The 15000-nt window shown below is 34.0% G+C and overlaps 2 protein-coding genes across 2 annotated transcripts; both read left to right on the top strand.

The window, feature by feature from the left end:
• The first annotated feature begins 6275 nt into the window (after window positions 1–6275).
• On the top strand, window positions 6276–12304 carry LOC127642860 (probable serine/threonine-protein kinase ireA). The gene is made up of 6 exons (XM_052125308.1): window positions 6276–6576; window positions 9728–9885; window positions 10032–10192; window positions 11663–11891; window positions 12020–12088; window positions 12261–12304. The coding sequence occupies exons 2-6, from the start codon at window positions 9732–9734 to the stop codon at window positions 12302–12304; spliced, it is 657 nt and encodes a 218-aa protein (XP_051981268.1). The 5' UTR covers window positions 6276–6576; window positions 9728–9731.
• Window positions 12305–12320: 16 nt separating this feature from the next.
• Window positions 12321–13852, top strand: LOC127642861 (uncharacterized). The gene is made up of 2 exons (XM_052125310.1): window positions 12321–12410; window positions 12572–13852. The coding sequence occupies exons 1-2, from the start codon at window positions 12363–12365 to the stop codon at window positions 13652–13654; spliced, it is 1131 nt and encodes a 376-aa protein (XP_051981270.1). The 5' UTR covers window positions 12321–12362; the 3' UTR covers window positions 13655–13852.
• Window positions 13853–15000: the final 1148 nt, after the last annotated feature.

Raw genomic sequence — 15000 nt, 5'->3', positions numbered from 1 at the left:
GGACATTTTGTCGGTCCCCATGAGGAAAACAGCTTATAAATCATACTAAATTATGTTTTTTGAAAATGTAAAAATGCAGAAAGTTTTCTGTGAGGGTTAGGTTTAGGGGTAGGGTTAGGTTTAGGGGTAGGGGATAGAATATAAAGTTTGTACAGTATAAAAACCATTATGTCTATGGAAAGTCCCCATAAAACATGGAAACACAACATGTGTGTGTGTGTGTTTGTGTGTTTGAGTGTGTGTGTGTGTGTGTGTGTGTGTTTGAATCCAGTGTGAGATCACAGACATCTGAACACAAGAAGAGAAAAAACACTTAAAACACAACAATCACTAAACCAGTGTGTGTGTGTGTGTGTGTGTGTGTGTGTATGTGTGTGAGTGTGTGTGCGTGTGTGTTTGTGAGTGTGTATGTGTGTGTGTGTGTGTGCGTACTTGTCTACCTATCTAAGTGGGGACCTTGGTGTCGTTACACACTCACCAACAGGGGACCGTCGAGCCAAGTGAGGACATTTTTCAAGTCCCCTGTTTGACATGCTTTAAAACATGTTTAAATCAGCTAAAAAACGCTCTGGTGAATTTTTTTAATTTTTTACCAAGTGGGGACTTACATGTGTGTGTGTGTGTAAGTCCATACTCAGCAGCGCTCCTGTAGGCTGGAGCAGGAACTGCAGTGGCCCATTAACACACGTCGTTCACACTTCTCAATTGTCTGAATGGCTTGCTGTCCCAGAGGCTCTGAGACTGTAGAGCTGCTGTTTAACTGGCTGCTTTGTTAAGGGACTTTCAGTAACTTTATAATAACATGTAAGTGATCTTATGAATCACTGAAAACTCCCAAATAACTGGTTTGTAAATAATGCATAATTTATAAATTAGGAATTAATTATTAAGAAAGTATGAAAATACAATTATTAAACACATTATATATTTATATATAGAGAGAGAGAGAGAGGGAGAGAGAGAGAGATAGATAGATAGATAGATAGATAGATAGATAGATAGATAGATAGATAGATAGATAGATAGATAGATAGATAGATAGATAGATATAGCTTCTAAATCAAGAACAAAGCATGTATAGATGTATTTATAGAATGCTTATTAAAGTCTATTAATGCTTTATAAATTATGAATTAACTGTTTACTAATGCTTAACTGATGATTTATAGTGTGCAGTTATTATAAAGTGTTGCCGAACTTTCAAGTATTTTCAAAAATCTGATTTTCATAAACAAATACCGTCGACCAGGCATCAACAGTTCAAAAGCAGAGGCGAGAAGACACTTCTTATCATTCATAATATTATTTGTCTTATTTAACACTCTCTCTTCAAAGATTGTTCCTATGATTGGCTACGTAGTCCCTAACAATTTACTTATGACTCTGAACGATGTTTACCTTACTAACAGGGGACTCCTATAGCCTGCAATGGAACTGAGTGTGTGTGAAGTGCACTGGCAGTGAAGTCTGTCTTCATTGTTTAATATACTGTTATATATATGTATATATCACAAGACTTCAAATATGATAAGAAGACCTCAAATATGCATTTTCTTGTTTTTTTAAACATGTCAAGATGGGACCTGCTACTCTGAACGATGTTTATCTTACTAACAGGGGACTCCTATAGCCTGCAATGGAACTGTGTGTGTGTGAACAGTGAAGTGAACTGGCAGTGAAATCTGTCTTCATTGTTTAATATATATATATATATATACGCTAGTGACAGTGAAGTGAACTGACAGGTAGTCTGTCTTCATTATGTAATGTGTGTGTGTGTGTGTGTGTGTGTGTGTGTATATAGGTAATTATATAATGTTTACACAGGCATCAGAGGTCACAGTATTCATAAATAAACATATACGATATAATTAAAAAAATAATGAACAAACCATCAGTTATCAAAAATTAAAATATTTGAATTACTTGAGAAAAGAGGATTTGAATCTGATTTTCATACAACGGGGTAAAAAATACCGTCGACCAGGCATCAACAGTTCAAAAGCAGAGATGAAAAGATGCTTCTTCTCATTCATAATATTATTTGTCTTATTTAACACTCTCTCTTCAAAGATTTTTTCAATGCTTGGCTACGCAGTACCTAACAATTTACTTGCGACCTCTGAACGATGTTTACCTTACTAACAGGGGACTCCTAGCCTGCAATGGAACTGAGTGTGTGTGAAGTGAAGTGGCAGTGAAGTCTGTCTTTGTTGTTTAATATATATATATATACCTGTATATATATATATCACATATCACTGTATATATATGTATATGTATATATATATATATATATATATCACAAGACTTCAAATATGATAAGTATGTTTTTTTAAACATGTCAAGATGGGACCTGTGACTCTGAACGATGTTTACCTTACTAACAGGGGACTCCAATAGCCTGCAATGAAACTGTGTGTGTGTGAAGTGCACTGGCAGTGAAATCTGTCTTCATTGTTTAATATATATATATATATACCTGTATATATCGCAAGACTTCAAATATGATAAGTAGACCTCAAATATGCATTTTCTTGTTTTTTTAAACATGTCAAGATGAGTCACAGGTCCCATCTTGACATGTTTAAAAAAAAAAGACAATGCATATGCGAGGTCTTGTGGGACCCATATATATATATATATTTAACAATTCAGACTTCAGACAAATATATATATATATATATTAAACAAGACAGACTTCACTGCCAGTTCACTTCACTGTCACTAACTTGTATATCTATACTGTGTGTTACTGTGTATTATACTGTCTATTAGACCTCTAATAGAAACTGAGGACACAAGCACATTGTCTCTATTGGCAGCATTTTATTTTTATGTAAAGTTCCAAAATATAGCTCCAAACTGCTGCTAACAGAAATCACTGGAGGTTTTTATTTTATTTTATTGTATTATTATTCTGAGCAATAATTAATTTACAATATACACATTTATCTAGACTCTAGATAAATAAAATGCAACCGCAGCAGTAAGTCAGGGGAATGCTTTTATATCTTCCTTTGGTTTCAATTTTGAACCTGTTGCAGTTCTTTTTATAAAGGTATACATTTTAATACAATTATAAAATGATGTAACATGATTTGATACTGTATATTAGCAGCAATTACAAATGTTTCACTTTAGCAACAAAGTGGAGACCCTCTTCTGTAATGAAAGACCAATCTTAAGGGTTGTGGTCTCTGAGACATTGGCCAATATCAGTTAAAAAAACATCGTTTCCCTTAGGGCTTAAATGAACCTCATCGCTTAAAAAAGTTCAGGCTTTTCAAAAAGTATGTGTGGATGATGTACAATGCTCCCATTAACACACAAAACAAACTTAGCCATCACACTGTTCACAAACTTTCGCACTTTGTCCACCTTTCCCAGGGGGCATGCCTCCAGTGGAGCCTTTGGTTGATTGAAGAGAGCAGAATTTTCATCTGGGGAAACTGTCCGTTGAGGTCACGTAGGTCCCTCTTCATTGCTTTGAGAAGCAGCACACTTTTCACACGTCCTAGGTCGTTGCCTCCACAGTGAATCACTAGCACATCCGGAGCATATTTTCCTTTAAGGCACTGTTGGAAGAAGGGCAGGAGGTCTCCCCAACACAACCCTCCCCTGCCAAACCACTGGACCTGGGAAGCCACTCCAAGATTGGTGCCTATGGTTTCGTTCGCCCGCTGTTCGCCACGTCGAATGTAACTGTCACCAATAATCCAGACTCTGTGCACAGCTGATAAAAAGATTACAAAACAAATGATTAACTATGCAGCACACAATTGCTGAAGAACTCCTCAGTTTATTATTAATCATTCAGTAGCTGCATCACAACAAACCTAATACATTTCAAAGCCTTTCTTAAACATGGAAGCCAAAGCTCACAATCTTAAAATCTAGGGCTGGTACATGATTTAAAAATGTACAATTTTCAAACGAACATACAATAACACCTAAACATTTGTGTATTTTGAAATGAGATTGCCACTATATGCATTATTTGTAAGTCTTAAAATATATTTAAATAAAATATTTCAAAATAGGTTGAGCAGAAACATACCTTTCGTTTGAGCAGTGGATTTTCTGAACAAGTGTAATTGTTGTCTAGGTTGAACAACGTGAACTGTTGACTTGACTTTTCTAAAAAAGAAAAAAAAATGTGTGGTAAACATGTTTAACCTTAGTTGCAACATCTGTAGAATAACTGGTAAAACATTGTTTTCATGTTTGTTAAATTGATCATAATTAAATTGAATCACACATTTAAATATACACTATATAATTTACGACAAGTCTTTAATAAGGATTATTCTGAATTTCAAATTTGCTGTTCCGTCTCTGCATAGAAGATATTTTAACTGTCAGCAAACATATCAAAAAGAAAATTTATTAAAATACTTAAAATTACTAGAGTAACAAATAAAAAGTAATACAATTTGAAATTCTGAATTGTAACAGTGTAATTATTTATTTTCTTTATAAATAGACCAATCAAAATGCTGAACTTACCTCATGTTGTAGAATATGTTCTCCCCTTGAAAAACGCAAGGTTCTAACAGAGACCAACACTTCTAAAAGACACGAAAGTGTGAATGTTCTGTCATTATATCCCACAACCCCAACCAGCTATCTGGACAGTGATTAGGTCTCCAGATTATTGTTGCTATAGAAATGCTAATTTCTCAGACATTGGAAACAAATGGCCGCCTCCAAATATGCACAATGGGGTGGTTGTTACTTAGCTTTCACTGTTAAATTATGCTGCTGTAATAACACTTAATTATGACCTAGTGCACTGCAAAAAAAAAGTACGTTTAAGACTTACTTATAATCTAAATTTTTGAAAGCCACATAAAATAGATCTTATTACTTCAGATTAGTTTTAATAAAATATATTTATTTAAAATGTCCCAAAGAAGAAAAAACATTAAATTTTTTTAGCATTGTCCCAACATGATTGTATATGCAAGTTAATACCAAATGTAAGTTTGACCTTATTTATTTTTTAGAATCAGTGAATATTTACACACACATATTCAATCACTCATTTTTTTATAGATTTCTTTCTGAGAAGTAGACAGTAAAACAACAATATGGTAATCTCTACAAGATTCTCGGTTTATGTTAGGGTTATAACAGTCTGCTACCGGGAGTCTGTTTTATATGCATTGTTTTATTGCATAACGACCGAGGCCTGTACCATGAAGCCGGTTTAGGTGCTAGCCAGCTATGTTCCAGTTTAGCTTCCGCCAACCCTGGGTTTTAGGAACTATGAAAGTAGCTCGGCTTTAATCGGTGTTCGTTGCCATGGTATCTTACGCTGCACGGCTAACCTGCTCCGGGGCAGTTTATGTTCTGGATTCAAGATCTCAGACTGAAGTTTCACCAATCAGCTGTGAGCAAAGAAACATATAGATGACAACTAATTCCCAGCGTCTGTTCTCTGTTGCAATGGCTTCACCTTTTCTCCCAAATCCTGTGGACATCTCAGCGCAAGTTGTTAGACGAGCACTTCGTAGAGTAATAAAGATAAATAATAATAATAATAAATACAATAATATAATATAATATTAGTAAAGAGTTTTTAGGGACAGACAAAATCCATTTGACTTTCGCTGATTACTTGTATGATAGATACAGATTTTCCATTTAAGTAATATATTTTCAACCTTCTTGTGCTGCACGTAACAAATGTGACCCGTCGAAGATATGCTCTTACTGTACCGCAAATGGTCTGTATTGCGTTGTGTTTTTGCAAGTGGAACATACGTGTATGCGGTCGGTGATGCAGATAACATAGAGGAAAACACAGTTTGTCGAACCATTCGCAAGGTGGTCCTCCCCAGTTTAACGTATTTCACATTTTTTCTGTTTGCTGCAAACAAGTGTTTGTGATAAAATGTGTGATGAAATCTTTCTTAGGATGTCATGCCAATGCATTCACATTTTACATACACACACATATACATATATTATATTATATTCATGTTTGTTTATAAATGTACATAAATGTTTTATAGATTAACATGAATACACACATTTTAATTTTATTTAAAACATTTTTAATATGATTGTATACGTAATTTTACATAATGACCTATAGAATGTATTTGTTTAATGCATAATAATCTCTTGCTCCTCCGCAGAAAATATATATCTCGCGCTCTATCCATATCAAACACGATTGGTTGTTCGCCGCCGACGTCACTCTTTTATGTGCACGTGCCCGTGGAGTAATCATAGTTTAAGGATCAAAGCCTGAGTTGACAAAGAAAGTTGATGAGCTGCTTCATGGTACCAATAAAGCCTGATTGCATCGATTTGGTTTTGTCAACTCTAAACCAATCCTGCAACCCCGAGTTTGTTCAACTACCATCATGGTACAGGCCCCTGGAAGACAATTCACACTGAAGAAACGCGATGTAAACAAAGGAATAACCATCGATATTACAACGTTATTGTTTCTTTGGACAACAAATGCTCTATGGGATGTTATTCAGTGGACCCTCAGCTTTCCATTCAAGTTGGAAATTTTTGCGGTGGATGCGCGTATGACTCGTTATTACTACAATAATGGTGAGTACTCCGGTTTTGAATTCGTGTTTTGTGACTTGTACTGCTTACCTGAATGCAAGAAATACATTTGTTATAAGCTTTCCATCGAAAAACAGTGCTCTATCATCGATGCTTGAGGCTTGGACCTTTAAAATTATATATAGTTTGCCAGAATTAACTAACTCTTCATTTTTGCCATTTGGAAGACCACAACTTTGGAAGACAAAAAGCTTCTACGAGATTGTGTCCTACATTGGAGAGTTATCTTTCTGTTAAGGTTTAAAGACTGTATCTACCTAAAAGATACTGAGAAAAAGCGCACTGAGCCATTTCTCATCTCACTTGTTTATTTCCGAAGTAATAGGTAAGTTGCACATTCTAACTTCATTTTATGATAGCCTAATTTTTAAATGCTAACATTATAAAATGTATTTATATCCTCTGACAATGTAAATGTGCATGTAGATTAGTATTATTGATATTCAGTTTGTTTGTAAAATGTTTTTTTTTTTTTAAATACTTCATTTAATCTTTTTATATTGTCACCCAAGTTGTTATCTTTTCAACAATTTACTGTCTATGAAATTCTAAAGAGTTTTTTTAATTAATTTTTATTGGCATATGCAGTAGATCCTAGATAAAATATTCATAAATATTTCACAGGAAAATGAGACCCAGAAGAGTTTTTCCTGAAAAGGAAGCTTTGTACTTCATTGCTTCTGGGAAAGATAAAGACACATTTGAGAAAAAATTCATGAGTGAAGAGAAAGGTAAGTTATTACATACAATTATAATCAATACTGTATTACTTTTGCAAAAAGCATTAATTAAAAGCTAAGTTTGGTCACTAATTAATGTCTAAGGGTTTGGGTTTAAAATATGGAGCTAGAAAGAGCAGGCAGTTAAAACAAAACACAAGAGAAAAAAAACATGATTGCTTTGACCCTTCATCAGTAAAAGGTGGATTACATCTGTTTTTCTGCCAGTATTTATGTTAGATAAGCTGCAGATGTCTCTGAATTAAACTGTAGATGTAGATGTGTGAGTGGTCTTGATATTATTTTTATGTAACTTGTTTGTTAGGATGTGAGGGGCCTGTTTAACAATGGAAATTATGAATATTTAGTGCCATGATACATGTGAGTTTTGTAGTTTTGCACTTTTATAAAGATTTAGATACCGTAGTTGTTTTAGAAGCAAGGCTACCATTTAACAAAATGTAGACAACCTAATCAACTTTATGAATCTTTTGTCTTATTATACTACTATTAATTTACTCTTATTTATACTCTATTCATTAGGTTTTGGAGTAATTGCCACAAAAACCATTGAGCCAGGAGAGTTCCTGCTGGAGTATGTTGGAAGACACATCACTGGATCTGAAGGAGAGACCCTGTCCAAAGACTACTCCGCTGAAGATGCAGTATTTTTGTATTTCTACTCCTTTCTGGGACGATCTTACTGGTAAGATCAAATTAATGAATGTTCTAATGACATATAATGACATTATGACATTTCAAAAGTGTTTTTAAAATATTTCACCACACAGTGTTGATGGCAGTAAAGATACAGAAAGGCTTGGAAGATTTATAAATGATGATCACATCAAGCCAAACAGCAAAATTAAAATAGTAAGTGTGTCTTTAATGTATTCTAATTCTTTGTTTTAATTACACATGTAATACAGCTTCATAGTGATTGTAGCATTATTTGACATTATTACAAACTATGCGACTATTCAAATGATGTTTTTGTTGATGTTGTGGTTTTCAATTGTGTGTTTGTGTGCTTTTGTGACCAAAAGATAATGGATGAAAAGAAAAGACCACATCTGTGTGCATTTATGCTAACAAAAATCAACGCAGGAGAAGAAATTATCTATGACTACGGAGATCCTAACTGCCCACGGAGACAGGTATTTCTACTTCTATTTCTATATATTTGTGTCTTATTTTCATTATTTTATCAAGTGGTGAGGAAAACTTTGTAACACTTAACAATAAGGTTCATTGGTAAACATTAGTACTATGAGCAATACATTTGTTACAGTATTTGTTCATCTTTGTCAACATTAGTTAAAATACAGCTGTTCATTGTTTGTTCATAGTTCACAGTGCATTAACCAATGTTAACAAATACAACTTTTGATGTACTAGTATATGCTGAAAATCACATTAACAAACTTAATTTTTGAAGAATAATTGCTGTATGAGTGCAGTTCATTATTGGTTTATGTTAACAAATGTAGTTAACTAATGTAACCTAATTGTTAAGTGTTACCGAATCCTCTTATCCTCAACAATACTGCTGTACAATTTTTACCTTTAAAAAGAGAATGATTGAGGTAACACATAATACAATAAGGTCTCGTTTGTTAACTTAAGTTAATGTATTAATTAACATGAACTAAAAGCAATACAGTTGTTACAATATTTTTTCATCTTTGTTAATGTTAGTTAATAAAAATACAGCTGTTCATTCATTGTTCATGTAAATTTACAATGCATTAACTAATGTTAACAAATAAAACTTTTGATTTTAATAATGCATTACTAAGTGTTGAAATTAACATTACCTAAGATTAATAAATGCTGTAAAAGTGCAGTTCATTATAGGTTAATTTTAACTAAATTAATGATCTAATATAGACTGAAATCTGTATTGCCATGATTAAAATGTGATTTATTTTAATGTAATTTGTTTCAGAAAACCATTACTTCCACATTCAGAGAGATCAAGGAAAATATGGTAAATATACATAGAGAGGTTTGCTCCTTCAGCTGAGTTTACTAAGAAATGTATACACTGTGTGTATTTGTTTTACATTTAGATATGCATTTCACATGCTTTTATGCATTTTACAGGAATCACGATGGAAGAATTCATTTCAAAACCTTGATTTAAAGCCTGGTGTGATGAAAATTGATGACCTTGTTATCAACACAGAAATGAAGATTGCAAATGGATGCAATGCTGCTGAGATTTTCCCAGGAGTCTTCAACAACTGCAAAGTTGCAGTGAAACGAGTTGCCAAACATGTTTCCAAAACTGAAATGGAAATGGCTAATTTCCTGAGTTCAAAAAAATTACAAACAGAGCACCTTCTGCAAACCATTTCAGTGTTGGAAGACTCTTACTTTGCCTATTTTGTCTCACCTCTTTGTGAATATAGTCTGATGGAGCTGATTGAAAACAAGGATTTTCCAGAAAGAAAAAGCCTGATAGAGAATCGAAGACTAGAGATCTGCCAGGAGTTGCTGCAAGGACTTCAGGAACTGCATTCATATGGAATTTTGCACAGAGACCTGAAGCCTGAAAATATTTTGTTTGGTAAGAGCAGTCTCTGGATTAGCCATAGCTATAATTATCCTGTAAAATAAGTAGAAATTTATATTTAAAATGCATGAGCATATGATAATGTGGATGTCAATTGTTTAAGTGTTAATTTTGTTATGAGCATTTTTACTTTTCTACAGATATCAACAATAAACTGTACATCGCAGACTTTGGAGTAAGCAGAAAACTGGATCTGGCACAAACCACACTGCTCTCTCAAATGGCTGGATCTTTTTCTTGGTCAAGTTATGAAGATGTTGGAGGCATGCAATACAAGTACAAGAAAGAATCAGATATCCAGGTAAGGGTTGAAAAGATCATGTTAAAACCTGTTAATTTGTGGTAGGATGCCAACACACTGAAGTGTTCTTTAATTACACTAGATAAAAATAACTTTATTTTTTAATGTAAAAAATAAGTAAATAGTAATTGTTGGCAAACTATACATTATTTAAAAGGTTTAAGACTCAAGCCTAACTTTTTACCTCTGTTTTATTATAAATATCTCATGGTGACAGTAATTTAATTTCTTAATTTGTGTCAGGAAAAAAAAATCTGCTATATGTTCATCATGAAAGCATTTGGCTAAACAACGTTCGGTTTCACTTTATTTTGATGGTCCCTTTAACACATTATGTTGACTATAAGTAACGTTGCTCCTACGTGTCTACTAACTCTCATTATAGTTTTGTTTCATTTAACGCGCCTTATAACCCGGTGCGCCTAATGTACGAAAATAGACCCGTTAGCAGTCGATTATTGATATTGCGCCTTTTAACCCGGTGCGCCTTATGGTCCGAAAAATACGGTAATCAGGTGTGTTTGATCAGGGTTGAAGCTAAACTCTGCAGGACAGCGGCCCTCCAGGACCGAGTTTGAGGAACCCGTACGTATAGGGCGTTTATGTATTTTTTAGGTCTATGGCAGACCTAAAAAATACATAAACGCCCTATACGTCAATTCACCATGACATCAACCAGTAATAGACGTTCTTCCGGGTGCAAAAGCCGAAGCATTCGTATGGCAACGCTAGTAAATTGCTTGGAAAGGAGACCCACCGTCGACAGTAAAAATGTAATAAAAATAAAAAATTTAATTAAATATAATGCGTTTTTTATCCAAGGTCACCGACCTAGACAAAAAACAAAGAAAACATCATGGTCATATGTAATAAATCATAATTTATGATGATGTGCTCATCTTAGTTAATGTTTTAAATAAGGTGTTGTTCATCCATGAAGTCATGAAAAAAAAACATTGAACTTGTGTTAGTTCCTGATGATTCATGAGATATTAATGCATGAATAAATGCATAATTCATGCATTAATTTATACATGAATTCATGATAATTAATGTACCCTTACCGTAAAGTGTTACCGTGTCTTTAAAATTAGACTACAATATGCTTCTATTCCAAAAACTTAATGAACAATGGACTTCATGAGCATCCCCTATTTAATTTGGGGATGACATTTCTTGTGTTTGGGTTCAAAGGGATTAACAGGTTACAAGTATGCAGTTATAATACTATTTTAGTGTTTGACCACAATGAATTATCACAAAAAAAAAAAAAAAATATATATTAGTCATCAGTTCTGCCAAAAATGCATACATTTGTTCTATGTTCAATTGTCCTGAATGCTAATATTCAGAGCACCCTTCATTTGAGCACAGCAGCATTTTCTCATTATTTCAATCATCTTTATTCATTCTGCAGTTTAGTTGTGACAATTACTGAAATCATTTTTGAAATCATATTTTATTTTGTAGGTAGCAGGATGCTTGGTGAATTACATCCTGACGGACGGGCAACACCCCTATCAGACAACTACACCCTACTCCAAGGATCCAGTTGGACTATCTCAAAATGTCAGAATGGGTAACTTCGCTCTTCAATGTGAAGAAAGATGGATAAGACAAAAAGATATTATTAGCAGAATGCTGTCTAAATCGATTGAAGAACGCCCCACCATTGAGGAATGCCTTCAGTCTTTCACATGTATGTTCCAAAACTTACACTCTTCTCTTCACCTCATTAATAAACATTGTAGATTTACAAGAATGTAGTTAAAAAAAAAAACATCCTTAAATGATTGGGTATACTTAACAATTGTTGTGCATTTACAGGTTTCGAACACCAGTCTGATTACACTGGAACCACAAACAACTTTAGCAATGTGAATGAAAATGAAGTAAGTACTTTTCATTTTCATTTTAAATAAAAAAAAACCAAACAAACAGTTGAATACTAAAAAGACTACAGTGATTCTAAAACACAGTGTTATGAGATAAACAGCTGCCTATAGATAGAAAACTAACGTGGACATTTATTTGTTACATGGATTCATACACTGTTATTCTTTTACAGGACAGAACCCATACAGCGGATTGCTGTCCCCAAACATCAGATGAGATGGACATCCTAGAGAGTACTGACAGTGATTTGCCAGAAAGAGTTTGTAGTGACGTGATGGATTCATCTTCTCACACTGAGGAGGACTTATATGAATTTGAAATGGTAATTAGAGGTTTTATTACATGACCTGGTGATGAATAATGCATAGACTATTATTAATATGGGGGAAAGTTTAATTTATACCATTGTTATTATTTACAAATTCACATTGAAGAGCGAAGTTACCCATTCTGACATTTCAGTTGTGTGTTTCTGTATTTCAGAACAACACTGAACAACAGGTGTCCCTTTCCCTGGAAATGTCAGAAGAAGAAGCAGAAGAAGAAACAAGAAAAGCTGAAGGACAAGTAGCAGAGGGCATCCTAGGAAAACCACTTATGAAAATACATGAAAGTACCCATGGTTGTTGCTCTCAACAACATAATATCAAAGTGAAAATGTCCTCAAACAGTGTACATCAACGCATCTATGACAAGAAGAATTACTGTCTTTACTGTGAGAAGCCTTATTCAAAAATTGCAAGACATCTACAGCAGAAACATTCTGAAAAAGTTGAAGTTGCAAAGGCACTAGCACACATCCGAGGCTCAACCATGCGTGCTCTTTTATTATCCAAAGTAAGGAACATGGGAAACTACCACCATAACTGTTCAGTCCTAACCTCTGGGAAAGGAGAGATCATACCAAAAAGACAAGCAACATATGAATCAACAGCAATGGACTATCTGCCTTGCAAGTTTTGCTTTGCTATGTATGTTAAAACAGATCTCTGGAGACATCACAAACGTTGCAAATTACAAGTAAAAGAGAATATGCCAGTGAAACGAAAAGTTCAGGCAAGTTGTTCTCTGCTGTTGCCCATGGACTCTGAAGTTTCCAGTGGACTTAAAAAAATTATTGGAGACATGACATATGACGCTGTTACTCAAGTAGTAAAATCTGACCCGTTGATTCTGGCACTGGGTGAAAGAATGTTCCTCAAAAACGGAGAAGTTTCACGGCACCGGGCAGACATTAGAAATAAGATGAGAGAACTTGCCAGACTTCTTCTAGTGACAAGAACTATTGACAAAGACATTGTTACTTTTAAGGACTTGATCAACCCAGGAAAGTTCAACACAGTACTTGACGGAGTAAAAAAGATGACTGGATTTGATAACTCAACAAACCGATTCTCAATCCCTTCAACAGCACTAAAACTGCGCCATTCCCTTGTGAAACTGTCATATATTTTGCAGGGAGAGGCTTTACGTCAAGAGGATGATGCCTTGAAGGGAAGAGCAGAGCAATTCAGTAAATTAATTGAACTGGAATGGAAAGAAACTTATTTGAAAAGCAATATATAATGATATTATCATTGATGTTGTGGTATACATTTAGGCACCCATCACTGAGGGTGGAAAGTCTGCACTACCGCAGGGGGGGCTCTTTTAGTGAGCTTATGGGATTTTCTATGTGATAAACTTAATGGTTTATTATGTGAAAAACCATTTCCGTTGTCAGGAGTGCAGCAAGAGCAAGTAAGAAACCTTCAGTTTAGGAGTGTATGGACCTTGAATAAACATTTACTTGATTTCATTCAACATGCTGTAGGTTTGCATTTTTTTTTGCAATAGATGGTAAGGAGTGACAAATGTTTGGTTGTATTTAAATTTAGCAAAATTTCAAACACTGACTATCTCTGTACAACAACATCCTAGAAAAAAAGAAACAAAAAAGGACACGTCAATTGATTTTATTAGAGTAGAAATTAGTAGAAATTAATTATGTTTTAATTGATAGGCAGCCAATACTATAACTCACATTATAAATATCTTAATGTGCTTGACAATAAAGTTAAATGGGATATGTGGACCGATCATCTACTGTAAGTATGAAGCCACAACAGATAATGCATTTCTTAAAGCAATAACTTTCCTGTAATGTCCACAACAGAAAGCTTCTGGAGTTTTATAGTGCTTTCATCGAAAGTGTTATGATATTCTGGATTATTTGTTGCTATGGAAATGCTACTGAGAAACAGAAGAAGTCAGTAAGAAAAGTGGTAACAATAGCAAGTAAATTGTTTTGGACTGCGTAGCCAGCTTGAGTTTTTGATAACTGATAGTTTGGTTATTCATTTTTAATTATATATCATATATGTTTATCTATGCATATTGTGACCTCTGATGCTTGTTTGAACATTACACACACACATATATATATATATATATATATATATATATATATATACATAAACAATGAAGACAGACTTCACTGCCAGTTCACTTCACTGTCACTAACTTGTGTATATATATATATATATATATACTGTGTGTGTGTGTGTGTGTGTGTGTGTGTATATATATATATATATATATATATTAAACAATGAAGACAGATTTCACTGCCAGTTCACTTCACTGTTCACACACACACAGTTCCATTGCAGGCGAGTCCCCTGTTAGTAAGATAAACATCGTTCAGAGTCACAGGTCCCATCTTGACATGTTTAAAAAAAAAAGACAATGCATATTTGAGGTCTTGTGGGACCTATATATATATATTAAACAATGAGGACAGACTTCACTGCCAGTTCACTTCACTGTCACTAACTTGTATATCTATACTGTGTGTGTGTGTGTGTGTATGTGTGTGTATATATATATATATATATATATATATATATATATATATATATATATATTAAACA

The sequence above is a fragment of the Xyrauchen texanus genome, unplaced genomic scaffold (assembly GCF_025860055.1).
Source record: "Xyrauchen texanus isolate HMW12.3.18 unplaced genomic scaffold, RBS_HiC_50CHRs HiC_scaffold_966, whole genome shotgun sequence".
In the NCBI taxonomy this organism is placed as follows: Eukaryota; Metazoa; Chordata; class Actinopteri; order Cypriniformes; family Catostomidae; genus Xyrauchen; species Xyrauchen texanus.
The sequence above is the reverse complement of the archived record's forward strand: the minus strand, read 5'-3'. Positions and strand labels throughout refer to the sequence as shown.

Excerpts from the sequence above, each read along its gene's own strand:
- LOC127642860 (XM_052125308.1), top strand. The coding sequence starts at position 9,732 with ATGGAGCTGATTGAAAACAAGGATTTTCCAGAAAGAAAAAGCCTGATA. Across the intron at positions 10,193-11,662 it reads AGAAAGAATCAGATATCCAG|GTAGCAGGATGCTTGGTGAA; the intron begins GTAAGGGTTGAA and ends TTTATTTTGTAG. Across the intron at positions 12,089-12,260 it reads TGTGAATGAAAATGAAGTAA|GACAGAACCCATACAGCGGA; the intron begins GTACTTTTCATT and ends ATTCTTTTACAG.
- LOC127642861 (XM_052125310.1), top strand. The coding sequence starts at position 12,363 with ATGGATTCATCTTCTCACACTGAGGAGGACTTATATGAATTTGAAATG. Across the intron at positions 12,411-12,571 it reads ACTTATATGAATTTGAAATG|AACAACACTGAACAACAGGT; the intron begins GTAATTAGAGGT and ends TCTGTATTTCAG.